Source organism: Manis javanica, chromosome 2 (genome assembly GCF_040802235.1).
Source record: "Manis javanica isolate MJ-LG chromosome 2, MJ_LKY, whole genome shotgun sequence".
In the NCBI taxonomy this organism is placed as follows: Eukaryota; Metazoa; Chordata; class Mammalia; order Pholidota; family Manidae; genus Manis; species Manis javanica.
The window spans coordinates 3,262,501-3,287,393 of NC_133157.1; the positions used below are offsets into that span (position 1 = coordinate 3,262,501).

Below are 24,893 nucleotides of genomic sequence, written 5' to 3' on the forward strand. Positions count from 1 at the left end.
TGCCTTGACAAGGTCCTGGAATCTGACCCATTCCCTCCACTGTAGATCTCAGGGTCTATTTCCTCCCTCCTATGTTGCTGTAAACAGAAGTCAGATCCTCACCACTTGAGATTTCTCACTTTTAGCTGAAAGAACATTTGCTCTAACAAGACATGATATGAAGAACAGCAGACAAGGGTGCATGTGGGGGGGCCATGTAGCCCCAGAGGCTGGCCTCACCGCGGTCCAGCAGCTGTGAGCATGAGGACACCGAGAGCCAGGCCACGTCACACTGCGTCCTGCTCAGGCCGGCCCTAGACAAGCACCCTGCAGACGTCTGGGGCTGCAGCCACCCGCAGCCCAGCCTGCGCCAGAGTGGAGGAGCGCTCGGCAGGCGCTGCCCTTGGCGGCCGTCCAGTACCTGTGGTGCACGTGGCGCTGCAGGGCTCGTGGGATGAGAGCTTCCACCGGTACATGTCCGCTGGACTCAAGCCTTGCTTCCGCGCCTTGGGCCTGCTCCTGGAAGCAGAGCAGAGAGCAGGGTGAGAAACCGGGGCGCTCGCCATGCACTCCCGGTGAGCTTCCGGGGGACGGTGTGCTCCCACCGACAGCGTACCTGTGCTCAGCCCCCGGCTCTAACCCTCCCGACACAGTCAGGGCACCCCCGTCTAGAGCGGAGCAGGGGAGGGAGCCCCCATGGGCAGGCACAGCTCAGGACGGAGCACATGTTCGCGTTTCCCTGGCTCCGGGACTCGGCTGCCAGCACGCTGGGCTGCGGCTGTCAGAGCTCCTTCGCGTGTGTGGGTGGCTGAAGAGCCCGGGGCTGGCCAACATCTAATCCCTCCCTCCGCACACGCAGGCTTCCGTTGCTACCACTGAGCACAGGCAAGTCCGAGAGGACCTCAGAAGTGCTGAGAATGTGCCAGAACTCTCTTCTGCGGCCCCCCTCAGCTGGGATTCTGCTTGAATGGGGCCACTAACCATTCAGCCTCCAATTATCAAAAATAGAAAAGCTCGGCTGCAGACGGGGGCGTGGCTGCGTCCCCTCCAGACGCCTCTGCCCAGGTCTGCGAGGGCTGCTGTGCAGCGGAGAGGCACGCTGGGTGCCCGCCAGCCACCAGCTATGATTCTTGGCCTGAACTCGGGCAGCCGAAGCCAACTATTGTTAGGACTGTTTGCTTCTTTGAACCAGTCGGTGTGCTGGGGCCCCACCTCAGTGTCCAATATGCAGGCTTGTTTTGGTCTCAGACTCAGCAGGGAAGGGAAGCAGGGTGGGGGGGGGCGGGGGCACATCTGCTCTGCAGTGCTGCCTGCCTGCACGTGAATGTGGCCCATGAGTCCTGTGGCCCCAGAGCCAGAGAAGGGGACGGGTGCCTGGCCTGGCTGACAGCATATCCCACAGGCCTCCATGCCCTCTTACTCCAGACACTGCAGCAAGCCCCAAGCCCCACCCGACTCCCCGTGGGGCCCAGAGGGGCTGCATGACCACCACCTGAGCCAACACCCTTTCACAGATCCTCGCTGTGAGCCCTACCGTCACTCCGGTGGTGACGATGGGCTAGCTGAGGGTGCCAGGCACACATTCTAAAAGTTTCCCAGTCAATCCTGTGACAGAGACACGGGTGCGGATCCAATGGGAAGGCCACTGTTGGTCAGTCTTCCAACTTCTGGAATTCCACTAGTGGACAAGGGCTGCTCTCAAATTTCACGTTTGCACGAGTGTTGGCCCGAAGGCACAGCACATCTGAGAAACAGGGAACAATCTACCCGCAGTCCTAAGTGATGAATTTACTGATGGGACCACATAAAGCCAGGGAGTGGGGACAGAGGAGAGCAGACTGGGAGAAGCAAGCAAGGGAGGGAAGCAGGGAAGGCAGTGAGCTGGTGGTGAGTTTCAGAGCTGTTCAAAGGGACTGGGGCCCCTCACCTGGTGGCTTTACAACCAAGAGCCTGTCCTATCACTGGTTCAGAAGGGAAAGGGAAGGTCCCCCATCCTTTCTCCTTAAAGGCCAGAGAAAACCTTTAATTGGGTCCCCCAACCACCCAAGACCCAGTCATCCCAGAACAAAGCACCCCTGGAAACCTGAGGCAGCACCCAGGGTCCTTGGGCAATGCCTTTGGGGAGGAAGAATCTGGAAGTGCACTGCCTAACGCTCAATTTGGAAAACAGTGGATTGCGCTGAGTGGGCCCCCCCCCTCCTTTCAACAGCCTTAAATTCTCCCCAAGCACAAAACTAGAAGGAAGGATCCAACCCATGCCCCAGCACCCCACCCACGGAGAGGCTGCGCCATCTTTACGTAATTACGCACCCCTGCAGCCAGCAGGCAGCGTGACTCACTCTTGATGCGAGAGCAGCCCCACTTCAAAACATGCCCACGGATTTTAAGCACAAAAGGTATTTCTGGAGGGACTGCCTACCCTACACTCTTACACCAGCACATGTCCCACACAGCACGTGTAACTCTTGAAAAAAACCTGTATATATTTGCACAACAATGCAACCCTCAGTGGGTTCTGTTCTGGAAGTAGCACCCCAATGAGATAAACACCCAGGACAGGTTGAACCAGCAGCCCTCCCCCTCCCCCCGCCTCCATCTGGGAGGAAGGTGGTGCCCCTTGCAGATGGGAGCGTGGGGACTGCTGCCCCATAGGGACAGCGCCCAGGCTCCGGGACACCCGGGTTTGCACAAGCAGGGATGGAGAGTCTCTGCAGCGTCTGTGCTTGTTTACAAATGAACCAGAAAATTCTCTTCGCTTTTCTCCCTCTTGAGGCTGGGCAAGGGACCCTGAGTCCCTGTGTCTGAGACGTTTGCTCCCAGTGTCTGCGTCTGGCCACCGGGGCCTCCCCTGATTGTCTGAGGCTGTTCTGAGAAGACGAAAATAACCTTTCCTTTCTGGGCTGCGCCTTTGATTTCACGCTCTCTCCAGCAGACTTCCTGTGTTGGGACAGCTCACCAGGCGAGGCCGTTTTGCCCAGGGGGTTCCCTGTGGCCCCCTCAGCCCTTTATCTCAGCTCTCTGCCAGGCGGCACCCATTGCTGATGGCTGAGGGAGAGTGGCCCCCATCTTGCCATGTGGGGGGCTGTGAGCGCTGACAATCAATCGTGTGGATTCCTGCCGCCAACGGGCAGAGGCACTGGAGAGCCAGGGCCCATGGGCTACGATTCAGCCGGGACGGAGCTGGAGGCGTTCTTCAAAATGTGGCTTAAGGACCCGTGATTTTACGCCACGGCCTGGTGTGGGATCCGTGAATGCTTGTGGGCGGGCCCTGAGGGGTCCTCTGACAAGCTCCCCCTTAGGCATGGGGAAACTGAGGCCCAGAGCAGGCCGGAGACATGCCCGAGTCACGTGGGAAGTGGTGGACAGGGGTGGGATGGCCACCCACATCTCTGAGGCTCCATCCTGGCTTCCCAACACCAGCGTTTTCCATGAAGGAAGCCAAGTAAACAGCTGAGCCACTATGCCACCTGACAAACCCACCCAGAGAGGGACCTGACCGCCAGACAGCTGGCCTCCCTCAGCACCTAGTAATGGGAGCTGGGGCCCCACAAGAGGCTCAAAGTATTGCTGATGGCTTCTCTTTAGAGACCTCGGGAGCACTTTGAGTACAGGATAGAATGGGGTCCTCTGGGCAGCCCGGTGGGCAGAAGAGTCAGGGTGACCATACGAAGGCCAGGCCCAACCTCGGGAAGGGGCCCGATTGCACAACAAGTGCTGGCTGATTCTGGGACTCAGGGCTTCGTCCACGAAGCCCCCTCTGGGATGTGACCTTGTACCCTGAAGCAAAGCCTGTCACCTCCTTCCAGCCCCCACAAGCCCCACTCCGTCCCGGCTTCTGGGGCCGGGTCCCATGAATGGATGGCCCAATGGGCCTGCTCTATCCACACATGCAGAGACAGCCACCCAGAGCTTGTCAGAAGGGCCCCCGCTGTACCCATGAGCCCCCTGCAGGGCAGCCCACCGGAGCCAGGGCCTCGGGGAACAGCTCGAGAAAGGGGCAGGCACCCTCCTGCAGTTTGGGGGCCCGCTGCACTGCTTCTGGCCCCTAGGGAAGGGCGAGGTCACCCCCAGCCACATCACCTCAGGAGGGGACCCCAAGTGTCTCATCAGATGCAGTCCAGAGCCCCTGAGGACCCCAGCCCTGCGCTCTCAGCCCCGGCTCGGGTTCCCATCCAGAGCCAAGGGGTCTGTGTGGGTCCTCAAGGAACAAGACAAAGCAAAACTCAGCGGCCCATTCCTGCCTCCCATCCCCACCCACCCCCAGTGGCTGCCGGGCCTGGTTTGGTCTGTTTAAACCAGCCTTGCTGCCCTGTGAGCTTCTGGAAAGCAGAGCAGGGTGCTCCCGGGTGGCTGCTGTCAGCCCAGGGGCTTGTCACCAGGGACTGTCCTCTAGTAGTGATGGTGGCTGGCCCTGACCCAGAGGCTCCTGGCCTCAGGCCTCTCCAGGTGTCCCCAGCTTTAACTGTCCAGATGTCCCCAGCCATGATCCCCAGGTGTCCCCATGACTGCCCAGGTGACCCCAACCATGACTGCTCAGGTGTCCCCAGCCGTGCCTGCCCAGGTGACCCTAGCTGTGACTGCCCAGGTGACCCAGCCGTGCCTGCCCAGGTGACCCCAGCCGTGCCTGACCAGGTGACTCCAGCCATGCCTGCCCAGGTGTCCCCAGCTGTGATTGCCCAGGTGACCCCAGCTGTGCCTGCCGTGACCCCAGCTGTGACTGCCCAGATGTCCCCAGCTGTGCCTGCCCAGGTGACCCCAGCCGTGCCTGCCCAGGTGACCCCAGCTGTGCCTGCCCCGGTGTCCCCAGGTATGTTCTTGGCTCTGGGGGCCTGGCCCAAGCAGACTCCCACACAGTGCATCCCAGAGGCGGCTCTGGCCTCCACAGCAGAAGGCCCTGTTGCTGATGCCAAGTCTGCGGTCTAGGCCCTGGCTGAGGTCCCACTGGGCCTTCCCCGATTTCCTCTCTGACCTGCAGTAAAGGGTGCTGCTGAGCCAGTCCACATTCAGGGGGCGGACTGGACGCCTGCCTCATGCCCTACAGACATAACGTGTAGTGGCTGTCCAGATGGAGAAGCTGGGGCCCCAAGCCTCCGGGCTCTGGGGCCCTGAGGGTGTTGCTGGCCCCCTCTGAGCCCATGTGACCGTCCCTCACCTAATGGCGGTTGTGATGAGTGACTGTTTTTGCCTGTGTGCAGGGCCTGGCCCAGAGCCTGGCTCACAAGCACTCGGAACCGTTAGCCACCTCCTGCCCTCCTGCCTCAGTCCCACGGGTGGTCACTAGGCACAGGGCCTCAACCCCTGGGCCCAGCCTGCATGGGGTGAGGGCGGTGGACCTAGGGCAGGGATGGCTCTTTCCTGCTTACCTCTGTGTCCCCAGCCCTTCCCAGCCAGACCCCTGTGGGGAGGCCTCACTCCCCCAGCCGCACTCCTGCAGCCCTGGGACAGGCAGGGGAAGCGCCTCCTACCTGGCCCTGTGAGTCCTGTTCCCGGCGGAGCTGGGGAGGCTGGCACTGGCGTTGGGGAAGGGGGCCTCTGAGGAGGTGTTGGCCACTCTGTCACTGCTCAGCTCCAGGTAGGACCCATTGAGCAAGTAAGCACCGGCTCCCTCCCTTTCCTCGAAGTCCACGTAGAGGCTCTCGGACAGGGAGCTCCTGGGGGAGCCCTGTGCAAAGATGCTATTGCCGGTCGCATTGAGGGGGGGCTCCTTGGAGTCCGAGCCTGCAGCCAGGAGCTGGCCAGAGATGGCGTTGGCCGAGAGGAGCTCCTGAGAGGTGAAACGGGCATCGGCCTCTTGGTCATCCTCGTCCCCTCCGAGAGTTATCCCGGTGGCATTGCCGTCTGTGAGGGAGACAGGCGGCTTGACCTCAATCGCTTCCTTGTGTCAGGGACAAGAGCTGCCAGGGGGTGGGGGCGGTGGGGCTGGCAGCAAAGATCTGGACCAGGAAGCTCCCACAGGCAGGTTTCTGAGATGACATGGGCCACCAAGCAGGCGCGTGCCAGCCGGCCTGGACAATCCCTTGTAGGGGAATCTGCTTGACCTCTGCAGTGGGTTGAATAGGGTTCCCCCAAAATTCATGTCTGCCCTGAACCTCAGAATGAAGCTTATTTGGAAATAGGATCTTTGTAGATGTAGTTAAGGATCTAGAGATGAGACCGTCGTGGCTTCAAGGTGCACCCCTGCATGCAGTGCCTGCCGTCCTTGTAAGAAGGGGAGGAGACACGCAGACACGGAGACAGAGTGCGAGCGCACAGGCAGATGCCAGAGATGCAGCCACAGGCCAAGGGTGCCTGAAGCCACCAGAAGCTGCGTAAAACGGGAAGACCCTCCCGACAGAGCCCCCAGAGGGAGCACAGCCCCTTGGGTGCCGAGTTCGGACTCTGGGCCCAGAACTGGGCGAGAACACAGATCTGTTGTTTTAAGCCCCCCGTTTGTGGTGCTGTTACTACAGCCCCAGGGAGCTAACACGACTTCCGAAGTGTCTTCTACTTGAAGACTCCTAGGTCCTTGGAAACTTGCCCCAAGTAGGTGAGGGGCCTCTTCCACCCTCCGTCCCTCAGCAAGTGTGATGCCCAGACCCCCCGATGGTCCTCAGGAGCTCAGTCACATGGCCAGCAGGCCTCTCCGAGTCCCTGACCCACCCCTACATCTGCCCCTGGAGCCTGCCTCGCCAGGCCATCCCTATTGGCCCTCTCTCACCCCCAGCCCTCTCCCACACCCTCATCCTGCCACCTTACTTGTTCCCAAGCCCACAGGTCAGGGGCTCCTGTGCCCCTCGACTACCTAATATTCCTTTCTAGAGCCCTTGACACACCTGCCCCTGCTGCCTGCCTGCCTGTCTGCCTGCCCGCCTCCACCGAATGAGCGAGGGCGCGGGCCATGGAGTCAGACCACCGTGCATTTGACCCCCAGCTGCTCCACGGTAGAAAACTCTGTTGGGGACAAGTCCTCACTCTCCCTAAGGCTTAGTCTGCTCTGCACGTCTGTCAAAGAGGAGCAACCCCACCCCCTCAAAGAATGCACGCAAAGGGGCACACGCCGTCAGCCTAGCACCACATCTGCCCTTGTAAGCCCACAAGCGGCCAGCCCCACACCCCAGGTCGCACCCCCAGAAGGCCCCCTGGTTACCTAGGAAGCCCTTGCCCCTGGGGTGTCCCTCGCAGGCCCCGCCGCTGGCCTGCTCGCACACCTCGTTGGTTTCCTGGCCCTTGCCCAGACTCGGCTCGATCCCCGGGCGCAGGGGGCCAAAGAGCCGGCTGTCCAGGCCCAGCTGCTCCGAGGAGGTCTGGCCATAGAGGGAACCGTTGTGCTGAAGGAGGCCCAGCAGGCCGGCCCTGCCCAGCTCCTGGCTCTCGGCGCTCTCAGAGGCGGCCTCAGAGAGGCTGTAGTAGACCGGCTGGAGGCGGTGGGCGTGTGGCGGCTGCAGCAGCGTGTACTCAAAGGTGATGGAGGGGCTTTTGCCATTCTGGTTCCACACCTGGGGAGAAGAAGAAGTGGGACCCCGCCCCTTGCTCACTCCAGCCCCTTCCCTGCAAGCCTGGAGGGGCTGCTGAGGCCCGTCAATCACCCACAAGCCCCCATAGGACAGACACACTCTTGTCCCCAATGCCAGGAGCATCCCTGCTGGGGCCCAGAGCTGCATCTTCCCCAGGTACTCACCCGTAACAGTGCCTTGACCACAGCTACGCCTGGCTGCAGGGGTAGCCCGTGTCCAAAGACTGGTGAACTGGGCACACCCGAGGGTGCCTAGGGAGCCGTCCACCCCAGTACAGGCAGTAAAGGATTCATGGGCAAAGATTGTCTTAGAAGTTACAAAGCCAGCTAAAATCCAGCCTGCATTCTCTTACCCTGTCCCTGAAATCCTAAGCAATAACGTTGCACTCTCACCCAGACACCCTGCGTCGAGGGGGAGTACCGAGGTGCGGGGCCCCAGGGCCATCCGGGCTGCAGAGCTCCCCCTCGGGTGGGCTGAGGCAGAACCCCAGCCCAGCTCCTCCTCTGCCTGCCCTCTCCCCCTCCCCGAGGGTCCTCAGGGCCCTTTGAGGGGACTCCAACATGAGTCAGTGGTGCGGGTTCCAGTCCCACGGTTCTCCTGGCCTTCTGCCGGCTCCCATTGGCTGGCCCTGCAGGCCCACCGTGTATTGCCCCTTACCCCTGGGCTCCCCTGACTGGGTGAGGATGGGACTTACCCTGGGTCAGGGCCCGACGGTCAGGAGAGGAGGTGGGGCAAGAAGAAGCACAAGCAGGCTCTCAAACGGGAGTCTGGGGCAGGCTCACCTGTCAGCAGGGGCAGTGCCAGCCCACCCTGGGGTGCATGGAGCAGTAAGACCCCTCCAGTGGCGAACTGGGATGGGGCACCAGTAGAAGAAAACATGCCGGTGGGTGCCGTGTCTCAAGTGTTCGAGAGCTGGCTAGGGCGGGGTGGGCGTTAAGGAAGGATGAAGGGCCCCAGGATGCTGTGCCCCGGGAAAATGGCAATGTCACCACCTAATTGCGGGTGTAAGACCAAGCAGAGGGCCTCCTTATAATACATAAAGACACTCTGTGCCTTCCAGCCAGGGGCAAAGCAGGTGGGAGAACAGAGGACAGGGTACCAGAGGTTGGCTTCTGTGTCCTGCCCACAGTCGGGACAGAGGAGAGTGCCTGAGACAGGCTGTGGGTATCTGAGTTAATATGCTTGAAAATGTGAAATCCCCCAAATCTTCCAGGCCTGAAAAGTGGCAATTTGTCCCTGTCAAGGCAAGCATGTGTCCCTGGCCTGGCGTCAGTGGGGAGACCTTTGACTTCCAGACCCCGCAGGCCTCCATCAGGACTTTGCCCCACCTCCTCTCCTGGCCGTCAGGCCCTGACCCAAGGTAAGTCCCATCCTCACCCAGTAAGGGGAGCCCAGGGGATAAGGGGCAATACACGGTGGGCCTGCAGGGCCAGCCAATGGGAGCCGGCAGAAGGCCAGGAGAACCGTGGGACCGGAATCCACTCAGAGGACTGGATGGGACGCAGGGAAGCTGAGACCCCACGAGGGGGCTGCTCCGAGCGGAAGCACCGGCTCATTTTAAAGGATGAGGCTCACAGGGAGGGTGCGCTGACGTGCCGTCAGGACGGTTCCAGGAGGTTTGAGGAACTGAGGTCAAGTAAGCAAAGGGTTACGGCTATGGCAGACAATGGAGAAAAAGACCCTCTGGGTGACTTTCCTGCAGGAGGTCCTGGGGGACACTTCGTTCCCAGAGTGATAGGAGAGGCGGTGGTGAGCAGGCACCAGTACCCCTCAAAGGGGCAGGGGCGGGGGTCCCAGGGGCAAGGCTGATGGCAGGAGACACTATTACAGAACCAGACCCCCCACCACAAACATGGGGGCCCAAGCAACAGGGTTGATGTGGCAGCCAGGAGGCCTGAACCACAGAGACCTGTGGCTACAGACTCCATGGAGTCAAATACATGGGCCCAGAAAAGGTGCTTCTCCATGTGCAAAATCAAAGGTACCAAGGGTGAGTGAACAGAGAGTAGAGGGTGGCTACTTTGTAAAGTCACAATCCCTGCATGACTTCCTGGACCAGTTTTCAGACCCAGAATCCACAGAATGATGGTCGGCCAGGTCCCCAGGAAGAAGGAGCCACCAGCAAGCCTACGTGGGGATGGCTCCCCCACTTGCCCCCCAGCCATTTACTTGGTCAATCACTCACTGGAGAAATGGGTAGACATTCTGGAACCAGGGTCCAAGGCGACATTGATAATCAGGGACCCAAAGCATCACCATCACCCCCTGTTCTCGCAAGAGCATGGGGGCCACATAGGGGCGCCCAATCATGGCCCGGGTCTGGTGCCAAGTGTGTCCTCTGGCTCCAAGGCTTGCCTGCCCCCAAGCTCAGAACCCTCACACCGACTCTGTGGCCTGCGGGGTAAGGGCCGCCCTAGTGGGGAAAGCGAAGTGGAAGCCTGTGAACCTGACCACCGACCCCATCAGGAGTAAATCAAAGCCAACGTTGCATCCTGGGGGCAAACACAGATTAGTACCACTCTTAGTGACCTAAAGGATGCGGGCTGGTGACTCCGTCATATCCCCCATTTAACTCAACAGTCTGGCCCCTATAAAAACAAGACACGTCCAGGAAGATGGCAGGGAACTACTGACTCAACAGAGCAGTAGCCCCCATGCAGCCCTGGAAGGATGTGGGACTTCCCTAGAGCAGGTGGACGTGGCCACACGCTCACCGCTGGCAAAGATGTTGTTTTCTGTCCCTGCTGGGGAGGAGGCAGAGACAGCTTTCATTCACATGGGATAGACAACAGTCACACTTACAGTTTTGACCCAGGGCTGCCACCCTGTTATAACACAGTACCAAGGGGCTGGACTGTTCTACGGAACATTCCACCATCCTCCAGATTGATAACATCACGTTCATCAGACCAGATAAGTGGAAGGTGGCACGTGAGGCTTGGTGAAGCATATTCATTCCAGAGGATCGGAGAACAGATCCTATGAAGATTCACTGGCCCCCGGCAAGTGAGAATTTCAGGGCCCCCTAGTCTCAGGCATGCCAGGACATCCCCTTGAACATAAAGGGCAAATTGTCATGTTGCATCGGGAAGCAGATTTAGGGTACAGCGTATCCCACATCTGGGAGTATTGGTCTAATTCATATTGTGGGTACCATAAAAGGCTGCCAGCTCGGAGAGGGGTCCTGAGGAAAGCAGGCCCTGCAGCAGGTCCCTGCCTCTTGGGCTGTAAGACCCAGCAGACATGCTACCAAGCCCTACTGGAGATGGAACCCTTTGACCACAGGTCACCGAGTAACCCACGCAGCCAGAGCTGCATATGATAACATGAGGCCTGTCAACTCCACTGATACATGGTTGGGAGGGCCCAGCAGCGATCTCTCATAAGATGGAAGTGTCACATCCAGGGTTAGGCACAATCAGGGCCAGAGGGCCAAAAGCTGCTGGCAGACGGAACCCCTCTCACCCAGGACCCTCGCACCAGCAGCTCTCTTAGCTCAGAGATCATGGCCACATGAGGGACCCTTGTGGCCAAGTCACAGAGGACAAGAATGGCCGAACTTGATCCAGAGATGTGGGTGTGCAAGCTGAGATGAGATCTGCTTCACTAAGGCCCCATTCAGAGGTGGCCCTGAAAAATCGCATGGGGGGACATCCTCCGGGTGGGCCTTAGGCAGCGCGTGAGACATGACCATCTGATTTGTACGGGAAGTGGAGTGGCCCGGGGTGAGAATATACACTGATTCGTGGGCAGAGCGAATGACTGGACTGGTTGGTCAGGGTCCTGACTGGAAAAGATTTGAAGTTAGGGGGAGAGATGTGGGCGGATCTCTGGAGCAGACATAAAGCGGGAAGGGCTTTGCATCACCTGTCAGTGCAGGCCAGGCCAGGGGACTTCCCCCAGGAGGGGCACTGCGCGACCAGGTAACGGGATGGTTTTCCCAGCTGATGTTGGCCTGCCTCTGACAGTGGTCACCCTGCTGATGGCACAGTGGGTACATGTTGGAATAGGCTGGTGGCAGGGGTGGAAGCTGGGCACAGGCCCAAGAGCCTCAGTTCTCACTCACCGAGGCTGCCCTCGCTGATTCCACTGACCGGAAGCCCGGCCTTCCAGAGTCAGCACCAAGCTGGGGAAGGGACACAGCTTGGCCCCTGCAGGGGACCATCCATTATTGGACGGCAAGATGACTACATTAGACCCCTTCTATCCTAGAAGGGAAAGTGATTCATCTTATCCTGAATATAAGGCTGCCCTTCCTGCCCCAGGGCCTCAGCCAGTCCCCAAGCCCAAGGGCTCACAGAGCATGATCCACTGAGACAGGGCCCCACACAGCACTGCCTCGGACAAAGGGACACACTCCCAGCAAAGGAGGTGCCACAGCGGCCACCTGGCTCGAAGAGCCACTGGACCTGGTGCTCGCTGCACTGCCCAGAAACTGCCAGCCGCACAGAATGATGGAAGGGGGAGCCAAGATGTAGCCTAGAGGCAGCAGTACCCCAAGAGGACAGGGCCTCAGCATCCCCCCTGATGCAATGCACATCCTAAATCAGTCACCATAACAGGGGGCTGTGTCCCTATTGGGTAGACTGCAAGGATCTGGGAACCAAGATGTGGAAACAGCCATGGCTACTAGTCCCAGGGACCTCCCTGGGGCTCTAGGGTCCGTGGGTCTTAGAGGTCCTGACTCCCCAAAAGGGACACTTCCACCAGGAGACACAGCAAGAGGCCCATTAGACTGCAGGCTGAGACGGCCACCTGGTCATTTGAGCAGCAGGAAAGGAGTCTCCATCCTGGTAGGGAAACTGACCTGATCACCAAGGGCAGGGAGGGCTGGGAGGGGGCCTGCCTCCCTGCACCCCCATCCAGCCCCTGTTCCTTGGCCCCTGTGCAGGTCCTGAAGAGCTGCACACCAGGGGACAGACAGACCCACCCAAAGCTGAGCACAGAGCCTGCTGGGTACATGTGCACTGTGGGGCCCCCCACCATCCCTGCTGCCCTGAACCCCAACGCACACTCACCATGACGTTCAGGCCCTGGTTGGTGGGCCCTTGCGCCACGATGTACTCGATGCCCGTCTCATAGATGTCCATGGGCCGCCGGTACTTGACCACCGTGCCGGCGATGTTGAAGTTCTTGGGGCTGTCCACCTTGAAGTTACCATTGAAGAAATAGAAGCCATCCTCATCTGCAAGAGCTAAAGAGCCAGGCCAGCGTCACACAGGCTGGGGGGATGGGAGAGGGAGGCAGGGAGGCCAGCATCACATGCTCAGGGAGCTGTGGCCAGCCTGTCCCCAAGGCTGTCCCCTAATAACCCAAAGACAGGAAGCTCCACATCGTGGGGGAGTCAGACATGCCGGCCAGTGAAAGCCGAGGGCCGTGAATGTACTTTCCCATCAGCCTCAAGTAAATAAGTGCATGTCTAGACGACGAGGGGCCCACTGGTCTGTCATTCTGGCCTCCTCTGAAGAGGCTGGGCTGCGAGGTGATGAGCAGCACCAGGACTAAGTGGCTGGGTCTGGACCAGAAGGGTCAGCACCTGCGGAAGCACACACACTGGACAAGAGGCGTTAGCCAGGTGGGGCTGACCCACCTGCCTGGCTGAGCTGCAGTCACCCCGTGACTCGAGGCGAGCCCCCACCCCCAGCTTCCCACCTTGGGGAGGGACCACACACGGAGAGGGGACCTCAGCGTCCCTTCAGGGCTCACACTGAGCATGCTGCAGCCCTGGCCTGGCTGGCCCCGAGTGCTATCCCAGCCGCCCTAGCAGGCCATCTGGTCCACCTAAGCTGACCAGCTCCTTGCTGTCCCCGGGGGCCGTGACATTCTGCTCCCACTTCATCCCTTCTCCCAGGCATGGCTGAGCATCCTGGACACATTCTCAGCACCCCCCTCTCTGAGGCGGGGTGCAGGTGGACACGCCAAGCAGACCTCAGTGGCAGGGCCACTCCCAGGGCCTGCCTCCAGCCTGGGACACCCAGGAGCGGGCCATGCATGCAGCTGCCAGCAGCCCATCCCCTGCCCGCCCAGTGCCGGCATGGCCACCTGGGGCTGTGGGTGCTGACAGGAGGGCTCAGGGCCTCAGGGCCCAGAGGACAGAGCAGGAAGGTGGCTCCACACTTGGGACAGTGCGCCTTCCAGTGGGCGTCCTCAGAGCCCGTTCCTGGAACCGGCCGGAGGGAGGGGAGCGCTCCGCGTCCAAAGCTCCTGATGCAATGCGAGCAGAGGCGGCTGGCGATTAATTTATTATCAGGCAGATGCGGCAACCAGGACGCATCTGTTGGACAAACGCCCTCAATGCAGTAACGTCAAAAACAACGTGAACCCGAGGCCGAGCCATGGGTGGTGGGGCACATGCGGGGCCAGCTGTCTCAGCCCAGCTTCCAGGTACGTGTGAAGGGTTAAATCCCCAGCCTGCATCCGGACCTGTGTTCCCCACAACGGTAACTTCCTGTGGCTTTCCCAGTGCTCCAGGCCCGTGGTGTTTCCACTGCCGCTTTGAGAATGAGGACTTTGCAGCCGCTCTGAGAACGTGGTGCCTCCTGACCTTACCCCGATCGCAGTGAGCAGCAGAGCAAGTGGCCTGGCAGAGGCCTGGCTCGTGCAGACCTGCTGGGGCAGGGGGCTGGAGCCCGGGGGCTGCGGTGCTGACCCCAAAGCCACAAGCACTGCAAGCCCAGGCAGGCGTTCATGGTGAGGACAGTCAGCAAGCCCCACCTACACATCCTCTCAGAAAGGTGGGTTCCCCCTGCCAGCCCGGGCTCTCGCAAGGCTGCCGAGACAATGGAGGTACACCAGGCGTGGGACACCTTCCCTGCCTGGGTCCCTGGCCTGCCCCACACCCAGCAAGGCCCAGCACATCTGCTCACAGGTGTCAGTCCCCGCCCACCTCAGCCAAAGGGCCTCAGGCCAGCCCCTGGCAGTGCAGACAAGGCATGTTGACTGGCCAGCCCTCCACCCACACAGGGAGCCTCTCGAGAGACCGCCAGCTGCGGGCCTCACTGCCTCAGCCACGATGGGGGGGCCCTGCGAGGCCCAGCTTCCCTCCAGAGGCCGAGCGGGGCGAGCACAGCAGCTTGAGCATTCTCCCCCGTTCAAGTGACCTGGCACCCTCTCCCTCCCAGGCTCAGACTGGCCACCTGCTTCCTCTCCCTCACTGCTCGGTCCCACTCCTGGCCCCCAGCTGGCTGGGCTCCCACCCCCAGCACCTCCAACCTTCGCCTGTGCCAGGCTTTTCAGGGATGGGGAACTCACACTTCCTGACATCAAGACCCCTCCATATGAAGCAGTTCTGAGCACAGGTCCTTCCATGCATAGGGTGAGGTGGCTTCCCTAGGACACCCCCCAACACCTAGGTCGAGTTCTGGCTTTTGGGGGATGTCTGCTCCCACAGGAAGGCATCCAGGATCAAGTTCCACTTCCACACCCATACACATTGCCCCATGTAAGACTGCGAAAGGCCGTGTGAGCCAACCGCCCGGCCCCCGCCACGTACCCAGGACATCGGCAGACTTCTTCCGTTCCACAATCTGGATGTCTCGGGCACCGGCCGGGATGTGGGTCACCAGAGAGTAACCTGGGGGAGATCAGATGACAGTGAGCAGCAGGCCCAGCTGTGGGCACCACCTGGCAACTGGAAAGGCAGCTGTGGATGGTGGTCACCACCCTCCTGCCCTCCTGGTTGGGGAGGGGTGCTGCCTGAGAGCAACCCCACCCTCAACAGCTACATCCAGGCCAAGAGGCAAGTCCGAGGACTGGGCCGCCCTCCAGGCATGAGCCTAAGTTAGCCTGGGTGCCATGAGCCTTTCATAGCAAGGCTGTGGGTGACACATTTCGTGCCTGTGCCAGTCCCTCCCAAGGGACACTGCAGGCCACACAGACCTTAAATCTGCTGGAGCCAAATGACTTGGGCCCTGCTCTGCCACCTACCACCAAGGTGGCCCTGAGAAGGTCACTGGAGCCCTCAGGCCTCAGTTTCCCCATCTGCACACAGCAATGCTGGGAGAGCCCACACAGCAGGTTTGCAGGGGGCAGTGGTGTGCTCACACCATGGGCTCCCGCGTGAGGAGCAAGCTGTGGCGGCGCCGCCACGCGCCTGCGTGCCCAGTGAGCTGCTGCTGTGCACCCAGAAGCCAGTCCCGCACCGCTCCTCCAGCCGGAGGTCCCTGAAGGATCCTGAAGACCCTGATCTCATCCCTCCTGGCCAGCAGGGTGCTGCTGGCTCAACAGCCACCTCTGTTGTGCAGTACTGGCCAGTGTCCGTGGCTTAAACACTCCCGTGGTGGCCGATTTCAAGCTCCCAGCACAATGTAGGCCGGGGCAAAGTTAGGAAGAGGCGCACAGTAGCTCACCTGCTGTTAAATAAAGTATTTCCACAATTTCTGTAGCCATAGAGGTCAACAACTAATGACTGTTTAAGTATCATTTATTTAAACAGGGTTTATACATGTTCACTTCTAAATTAGCAACTAGCTCACAAGATTCCTCAGCATCTAATCAGCAGCCCTCATACACTGCAGGCCCTCACCATGGTGAGCATGCACCCCTTTTCAGGGAAGTGTGGGGGTCAGAGCCCCGGATCCCAGACCCAGGAACCCAGCTGTCTGGGTTCAGACAGCTCTGCCACTTCTTGCTGTGTGAACTGAAAGTAGTTTCCTCGCCTCTCTCCACCTGCATCTGCGCCTGCAAACTGGCCACTGTGGCAGTATGCCTTGCAGAGATGCCGTGAAGCATGGAGCAGTTAACTTGTGCCAGAGGGGCTCGGTGCTTGGGGAACCCTTGGTGGAATTGGCGGGGAACGCTGAAGAGTCAGCCAGTGGTCCCCAAGCCGGGATCCCAGGAGGCATGACCCTTGTCTGTTGAGCCTTATAGTAGCTGGAGATGCTGGGCACGTAGTAGGTGTTCAGAAAGAGATGCACAACCTAAACACTGGCTCTGCAGCCTCCATGCCCCAGGATCTGGCAGGCCTCCAAAGAAAGCAGCCGGTGCCCTCTGTGCCCACCATGTGGTCTTCAGATCCCCACCCAGCCGCTCTGCCCTGGGCCCTCCCTCCTTTGGAGACGCCCCCTCCTGTCCTTACCCTGCCCTGCTCCATCCAGCACGCCCATCCCTGGTCCCACGCCCAAGTCCCAACACTGACTCTGAAGTCACCCCACCTGTACGGGTGGAGGCAGGTCCCCCCGCCTCTGGGACTCACCCGGAGCCCCGTCAACCTGGTCCACAGTGGCTCTGCTGGGCTGGCTCTATTCCAGACTCAGCCAGCCTCACTTTGAGGAGCTCGGGCAGGCAGTTTCCACTTGGGCCTCAGTATCCCCATGCTGAGTGGGCTTCAAGCTGCCCTGCTTCCCCAGTCTGGTGGCCGCAATGACACAGGCTGACTCCACAAGCATTTACCAAGACCCGGAAATGTACCCGACACCGAGTGCCATAAGTGACATCCTCCCAAAAGTACCAAGTCCTCTCACGTGCCCAGACCCCCTGCCCACCCCCAGGCCCACATGGACATGGCTGTGAAAAGTGACACCACTGCCCAGGGAAGAGGGGGCTGGCTCCATGCTGGTGTCAGCCTGGCTCTGGCAGGAGCCTCTGTGCCCCTTTGACCCCCCAAAACTCAGGTCTGGGAGCACAGGATCTGCATGCCCAGACTCAATTCTCACATCAGCTTGAGAATGAGACTTGAGCCAAAGTTTCCCCTTTTAAGTGTGGCCTTTACACTCCCTGCAGGCTGCGGCGAAGATCAGCATAATCCCCAAGCCATGTGCATGCTGAGGCCTCCAGTGCCCAGAGCTGCTCCTTATTCACAGCCAAACGGGGCCTTCCAGGGCCCCTGCCCAGCCCACCTGGGCCCAGTGGAGGGCCAAGTGGGAAGGAGGCTGGAGGTCTCAGCAGGCTGGAGCCACGTCACACCTGGGAGCCCGCCTGGAGCAGCGGCTCTTACCGAGGTGTGTGTTGCCCTTGCGGTAGTTGCCCGTCACGTGGGTGCAGCTGCTACCATCCCCCTGGCAGACGCCACACTTGTCCAGCGTGTGGGTGGAGAACAGCACCCCGTCACAGCCGATGGGCTGCAGGAAGGGAGGTGGAGAGGGCTGCTGGGAGGGCGCCAGGGCTGCCACCGCCACGGGTGGACAGGTGGGCGGTCAGCGTGATGAGACCAGTGGTACTTGTGCTACAATGTTTAACAACCTCACATTTTCCAGACACGCAAACCCCGCGCAGGTCGGTGAGCTTGCAGGACGTGCCGTCGCGGGCAGGGACCATGAGCTGCCGCTGGCCATCCAAGGTGGTGCAGTGCAGGTCGCACGGCTTGCTGGAGATGTGGACGTAGTCATCTGGGGGCACAGAGGCTCTCAGGGTGGGGCTGGACGCAGGGTCTTCCCCCTTCCTCCCATGGAGTCAGCACACCCGGCCCCCCATTGCACAGATGGAGAAACCAGGGCCTGGAGGATAGAAGGGACGTGCCCAGGGTCTCAGTGACAGAAAGAACCAGGATGCAGGTGGTCGGGCCCGGCCCAGGCTCTTTGGGTTCCAGCCTCTGTGTCCTTGTGGGTGGGGCAGTTCCTCTCTACCAGTGGCCCTGAACTGCCAGGCACCCCAAAAATTATCCTGTGAGTGGGAGAGGCCAACTCATTAATGATGCTGCCTGAACTAATTGTGACCTGAAACAAGGCCCCTCCCCTGGGCCTCAGTTTCCCCACCTGCCACCCACTGGCCAAGGACAGTCCCCTCCTCCCATTGCCCCCAGCAGGTGAGCCCTCAGATGTGGAAGGGTGGCCCCACTGCCATCCCACTGGAGGGCCAGGGCCACGGTACCAGGGTACAGGGGCTTCCACCGGTGCGTGCGCCCGTGGTACATGTGGGAGTTGAAGGAGGTGCACTGCTCCTCGCGGAAGCTCCTGCCATCCGGCGGGCACTCCTGGGAGGTGAGAGGACCGGTGGGGAGGCCTCAGCAGGGACTCAGCCGACAAAGGCATTTTTGTCCAGGCTGAGCACAACATGGCTGCAGCCAGGATGGCTGTGCCAGGGCCGAGGGCCGAGGGCCTGCAGTGGCCTCTGGTTCCCTCCGTCTCCCACTCTCCCTTGCTCTCTGGAAGAAACGAGGACAGGCCAAAGGGCAGCTGCCACCCCTCAGCCGCCCACACTGCCTGGCTCATGTGCACGGGGAACTTTTGCCTGCCTGCCGCCCGGCAGGGAAGCAACACCAGCCTCGGCTGTGCTGGCTGCCCACTCAGCCCATGTCCTCGGGCGGGGCCTGTCTGCCTGCCCACGGCTGGAGCCACAGTGCCTGGAACATGGCACACTGACTGGAGGTGGGCTTGGCCTCAGCAGAGGAGCCCCCAGGGCCTGGGGGAGGCCTGTGCAGGGCCCAGCCGGCCATGCTAGGGTCGGGACCTGACTCGAGAGGCGGGCCCTCAGGAGCCCAGGAGCATCCCCGAGGGCAGCTGGCTGGTGATGCCACACGGAAGCTGCGGCCGCTTGCCGCCCTTCAGGCCCAACTCCCTGCACGTGTGAAAATGCAGACACACAAGGACGCTGGGTCATGGGAATACACACAGAGGCCCAACCACTCGCCATCTGTCCGCCCCAGCCCCAGAGCTTGGGATCAGGCTGTGGCCCCACTGAGAGCTGCCAGGAGGCCAAGCCAGGGTCTGCCTCCTGCCCAGCCCAGCCACTGCTGCCTGCACGTGGTTAACGGGTGCCCGAGGGCAGAGGTGAGCACAAGGGCACATGGAGCTGGGCTGCAGTGGGACCCTTTGGGGACAGGGATGCCTGGCAATTGTCAGCCTCCCAGCCAGCACCAGGTGCAGGACTTGTGAGTAAAGGGGGTCTTGGCCAGAGAACCGAAACCTGGAGGCCACACTCCAAGCTCATCACTGCCTGTGGCCATGGGATGTGGCAGGCGGGAGAGGCTGGATTTGATGCGGGAAGGGGGATCCGGGCACAGGGCCGCTCACTGTGCTTCCCTTGGACCTGATGGAAGGGGCTGTCCAGAGGGCCCAGGGGCCACAGCACACACCCTGAAACCTGCCCAAGGAGGGGAGGGGGCAGGCCTCACCTGCACTCTGCAGAGCTGGTACCGCTTGGACGTGCCCGCGCAGGTCCTGTTCCCAGCGCCCATGACAGACATCCTCCTGAGGGGTATGAGGACTCTGAGCCATGGCTGGGAGCCCCGAGCAACAGGCCCTTCCCAGCCCTGCCCCTGCGCTGGATGGCCTCTGGGCTGAACCCCGAAGCCTCCCCTGACTCCTCTGACCAAGAGGTCCTTCCTCCCCACTCATGCCTGCTGCCCCACTGAGGCACTTCCCACCTTTCAGGTGTTCACTGGTTTGATGGCATCACCCAGTCTTGCCCAAGGGAGGGGCTGTGTCCAATTCATCCCTGTCTCCCCAGCACATAGCTCAGAGCCTCAGTGCACAGAATTAACCATAACAATGGCATTTGCATGCTCTGAGCCCTGTGCTAAAGGGCATATACACATGGTGCCTCGTAGTCTCAGAAATGGCAGATGGGCTCTAACATGATCCCGCCTGCACAGATGAGGAAACTGGTGCTCAGAGAGGTTAAGTGACTTGCCCAAGCTCACACAGCTAAGAAGAGGCAGAGGCAAGATTTGAATCCAGGTCCTGTGTTTATTCAACGTAGGTCTTCAGAAGAGAAGGCCAGGACGGGCCTCACCCCTCATGGAATGGCCCTAGGAACGGATCCTGCCTCACATGAAAGGGCTGGCCCCAGCAAGATGAACCCCAGAACACCCCTGCCTGTAAGCCACGGGGAAGGGTGAGTCAGTCACCAGACCAGCACTGCCTCAAACTGAGACCCCCCCACAGCCTGAGACCCCCACCCACCACCTCCCACCTCCCAGATCTCCCTTTCCTGTCCGGGATGACAACCCTTGTGCCAGCCCATGGGCCACGTGCCCAGCCCCATACCTCTGCTGCAGACAGTGCCGCTCCTGGGACATTACCCCAGCCCCACAGCTGCGGGAACACGCCGTCCACTTGGTCCACTCACCCCACCAGTAGGCCGTGGCGTCGGCATCCCCTTCCAGGCTGTTGGACGTTGGGCTGTTGTCCTGGGTAAGACAGCCCACAGGGAGAGGAAGGCTGGAGCCCCAGTGGGCAGGCCTACCATCCTGTGTCCAGGCAGAGGACACAGCCCACCGGTAAGCCAGCTGGTCCCTTGGCAGCCGGGGCTCAGCTCTGCCGGGGGCAGGGATGGTCTCAGGGGGAACTCCCAGGATGCTGGGCTCTGGGTTCTCCTGATGCAGGGATCCGGAGCATCCTGGCTGCCTGGCAAGCTCTGGGCCCCTGTCTCCTCCTGACCTTCTCTCCACCACCTCGTTCCAGACCTCCTCGTAGGGGAAGCACTCAGCCTTCTGAGCCCCCAGCCTGCCAGAGCGCCCGGTCAGGGACTAGGTTGATGGGCTCGTAACACACTTTCCTGGGAGCTGAAGAGCTCTGGGAACGTGTCCTGTGACTGCTGCGCACACTCCCCACAGCCCCTCACCATCAGCCCAGCTGGGCAAGGGACCACATTCCCCACTCACCGTGGCCCCGGTGGATGCTGTGCCCCCAGCCCCAAGTGCCATAGCCATCAGGGACCAGGCCCAGTGTGAAAGCCACCGTCTGCTGTCCATCCTAGGAAGCAAGGCCACTGTCACCACCAGGCCAGGCCAGCTCCTCTGTCAGCTGACCAGGGTCTACTTCAGGGAAGAGCCCTTGGGGCCCACCCAGTGCTGAGGCCCAGAGGTTATCTGAGATCGGTAGCTAATGGCTGCCCAGCAGCCTTGTTGGAAGGGCTCGGTGAGTGATTACAGATGCCTGCCATGGGCTTGAGACAGAAGGGTAATGGTGTGCGAGCTAACCCTGTGCCACCCCCAATCCAAGGGCCTATGTGAACATGTGCCACATTTGCCTCTGAATAGCTGGAGAATGCCTATGCTGAAAACCACAGACAGCTGAGGAGGCTGCAGGCCTAGGTGCACCCGCAGGATGAAGGAGCCCAGGACCAGAACCCAGAGAGCCACCACCTTGGCCGACACAGCTGGCCTGAGCGAGAGCATCTTTGGGGATTTTTACCTGCTCAGCCCTTGCTGGCCACGTGGGAGGATGACCCTCCCATCAGCTGTGCGGGGCAGCCAGAGGGATTCGCCAGGCCCTTCCCCGCCCTGCCCACAGCGTCCCCCTGCCCCTGGAGGGGCCGGGCCCAGGGCCCTCTGGATCTCAAGCAGGCAGAGGCTGGGGGTCTGTCCCCCTCCCTCCCAAGGGCAGACGAGCAGCTTATGCCCCTGGAGTGTGGAGTGCAAGCAGCCCGGGGCCTCAGCCCCAAACATTACGTGACCTCCCTGTCACGGGTCAAATCAGGGGGCACCTCCAGCCTCCTGGGCCCTCAGCACACCCCCATCTCCTCCCTTGGTGTGCACCCCTGCCCCCTTGAAGGGAGGAATGGGGGTCTTTAGTGGCCTCTATTCAGGGTTTGTCTCAGGTCCTGAGTGTCGCTTGCCACCACGTGAGAGAAACAGTTTCGGAAAACACCAAGGCTGTCCCCCTAGAGCCTGGAACCCAGAGAGGGAGGCCAGCTCACCCGAAGCCACAGAGCAAGGTGGCCAACTAGCCCCCAGAACAAATTCGGGGACGCCTCTGGCTAACTCCAGGGAAAGAACCCCCCCTGCAGCCTTCTCCAAACCTGCCCCGCCCTCTCCTCCATCCGATGTTCACGTCCGTGCAGCCGAAGCACCTGCAGATACGCAGGAGCTGCGCCCCCGGGACCCGCTCTCGCCGGCTGTCCGCCCGCCGCCTCCAGGCCCGCCGCGCCCCGCCCCCAAGGCCCCCGCTCCCCGCCCCGCCCCGCAGCCTCACACGTGCGCGGCCCTCCTCGGCAGCGCTATTGGCTCGTAGGTGCCCGGCTCCTGCCTACAGGACCGAGGACAGGTGCTGGGCCGGCCTCACACTTGGTTTTCATTAAGTCTCCCAGACGCTGCTGGCTGCAGGCCAGGCTCCGCTCACGTGGGATCCATCCCTCCCTGGGGTCCAAAAACAGCCACCAGCCAGGCCGGTAGGAGAGGCTCGCCGTGCACAGGAGAACTTCAGGCGCCTGAGGCTGGGTGCTGCGGGTCAGGACCCTCCCCAGGAGCCCTCCTCCTGATGCATAATGGCCCCCCAGGGGGGCTGGGGCGCCCCGGGCAGGGCTGCAGTGGGGAGCGGCACGCGTCCAGGTGGCCTACCTGGCCTGGGGTCAGCAGGTTGTCCTCCTGGAGAAAGGGGCCGAGCCGCGGCGGGCAGGCGGCGCCAGGTGCGCGGCGCGGGGGGAGGCTGGGGTGCAGCGAGCCGTGCGCGCTGCCTGCCTCTCTCCCTCCCTCCCTCCTCCCCTTGCCGCCGCCCGCCTCCACTTCAAAGAGCGCCCACGAGAGGGGGTTCCCGGGGAGGTGTGCAGCCCAGTGGCGGCTCGGCGGCGCGGCCGCCTTTATAGCTGTCAGGCAGACAGGGAGGAACTCACACTTCCCACCAGGCTGCTCCCCCGCCCGCCGCCGGCCGGCCTGGCGCACACTTTAACCCGCTCCGCGCCTCTGGAGCGCGGCCAGGCCGGCCCAGCTGCCTGCTGACTGCTGCTGCGGCGGCCGCCCAGGAGCAGGGAGGCCGCCTTCCTGGGTCCAGAGCTCCGGACTGTGTGTGTCGGGGTATCCAGACAGAGCAGCGGCGAGCCTGGGGTCACAGGGGAGGTTGGTGGCAAAGCTGAGCCCCAGCACAGCCTGTCTGACGGCTGCCTCCAGACGGAGCCCTGTGTCTGATGCTGCCCAGAACAGTCCCAGACATAGGCGGCGTCCAGCCTGATGGCTCCACTTTACAGATGGGAAGTGCGAGGTCCGGGGCGGGAGGTGCTCTGAGCTCGCCCACACAGCCTCAGAGGTTCTCCTGAGAAGCTGAGGCCGTATACGCAGATGGTTGGGGTGAGGGGGGCTCACACAGGGCCTCTGGGGAAGCACCACAAGTGCCCACGGCCTGCTGACCAGACACCCAGAGTGGCCAGAGCCAGTGGGCAGAAGAGGTGTGGGGAACCCTGTGCAGATGTTCAACACCAGCTTGGCAGGGCACAGCTGCCTGGCTGGGCCCAGGCCAGATGGGCAGCCCCTGGCAGGCCAGGCGTGGGACTCCAGGCCCGTGTGCCTGCTGAGTCAGAGCGTGGGGCAGAGCAGGGGGCAAGCAGCTCACACTCCACCCCCAGGAGCCCAGCAGACCCCGGACTCTGCCAGCTGTATCAGAAGCAAGGCTGTCAGGCCCCCGGGGCCCACCCTCCTGGAACAAAGAGGCACCTCCAAACCATGGGTGTGGAAGCAGAGCCAGTTCATCCATCCCCCTGCCTCTGCACCACAGCTGTGGTAGGCCCACAGCGGCACCTGGAAAACCCTCCTCCCGCCTCCGTCCTCCCTGCTGGAGGGGACTGTGGGGAGCTCCTTCAGGTGCCCCCTTGGGCAGCTGAGAATTATCCCACCCCTGGCAAAGTTCTGCCTTGTGTCTGGCCATCAAAGGAATGCCTGGGAAGGAGCAATAACAGTGAAAACAGCAATGCTACCAAACTGAGATCTTCCCACGTGCCAAGAGCTGCGAAGCCGGTGCCTCTGGGGTCCCCACTATACAGATGGGGAGACTGAGGCTCCGAGACTCCTGAGTATCACCCAATGTCACACATCTGAGAAGCACACCAGGACCCCCAGTGCTCTTACTGATCCCCTCCTCTCCTCCGGGTTCTCACACATGTGCCCCTCCCCAGGACCCTCAGAAAACAACCTGATGCCTTGCACTTCCCCACCAGCCCACTGTGATGTTCCCTGGAACCAGGACTCGGACCCAGGTCCACACTGCCCCCTGTGGTCGGTATGCTGAAGCGCAGACACCATGGAACCTGTTGGCAGCGCTGTTGCACGCTCACGCACACATGCACGCACGCACCAGCCCCTCACAGACACACCATAGAGCTCACTCTGGGTAGCCTTGCTGCCGTCTGCTACCCCTGCCGAGCACCGGGGCCGGGCACCCCCTGGCACAGTCCCGAGCCTTCCCAGGGTTTGGCTCCAGACCAGCATGTCCCAGGGTGACTGACAGGTTCCCTTGGGAGGGACCCCACAACCAGCTGACACAAACCATCCCCAGTTCTTAGGGGACAGACCTGCCACACCTCTGGCTCTGTGACCTCCTGCAGGTGTGTGACCCTGGGCCTGCCAAGCCTTCCCCCTGCCCCACCCTCTCCTTCCAGGAGCCTGCCAGGGCTCCCCAGAGTGGCACCAGTGAGCCCCCAGACTCCAGACCCCCAGGGAGCTGCGGATACTGCCTGATCCCCCGGTCGGAGGGTTGGGGGAGACCCCAAGAGACAGGGAAGGCCTCTGGGGGCCCTGACGACCCTAGGAATTTTGGGGGGGTACAGAATAAAGCA

At 61.4% G+C, this 24,893-nt stretch overlaps 1 protein-coding gene across 4 annotated transcripts in view; it reads right to left on the reverse strand.

The window, feature by feature from the left end:
* ADAMTSL2 (ADAMTS like 2) overlaps positions 1–22,980 on the reverse strand; it is a 34,785-nt gene extending 11,805 nt beyond the window's left edge. The window contains exons 1-12 of one of the 4 annotated variants that reach the window (XM_037007775.2): positions 22,690–22,980; positions 21,013–21,103; positions 20,396–20,538; positions 19,522–19,597; positions 18,279–18,381; positions 17,652–17,797; positions 17,407–17,530; positions 14,965–15,045; positions 12,491–12,666; positions 7,106–7,454; positions 5,445–5,817; positions 401–498 (exon numbers count right to left, since the gene is read on the reverse strand). In XM_037007775.2, the coding sequence (XP_036863670.2) occupies positions 401–498; positions 5,445–5,817; positions 7,106–7,454; positions 12,491–12,666; positions 14,965–15,045; positions 17,407–17,530; positions 17,652–17,797; positions 18,279–18,381; positions 19,522–19,597; positions 20,396–20,538; positions 21,013–21,102 (1,759 nt within the window). In that variant the 5' untranslated portion in view covers position 21,103; positions 22,690–22,980. Of the gene's footprint in view, positions 1–400; positions 499–5,444; positions 5,818–7,105; positions 7,455–12,490; positions 12,667–14,964; positions 15,046–17,406; positions 17,531–17,651; positions 17,798–18,278; positions 18,382–19,521; positions 19,598–20,395; positions 20,539–21,012; positions 21,104–22,151; positions 22,273–22,689 lie in introns of those variants that run through there. The other 3 variants (XM_017662374.3, XM_017662373.3, XM_037007776.2) reach the window with 3 other exon arrangements.
* Positions 22,981–24,893: the final 1,913 nt, after the last annotated feature.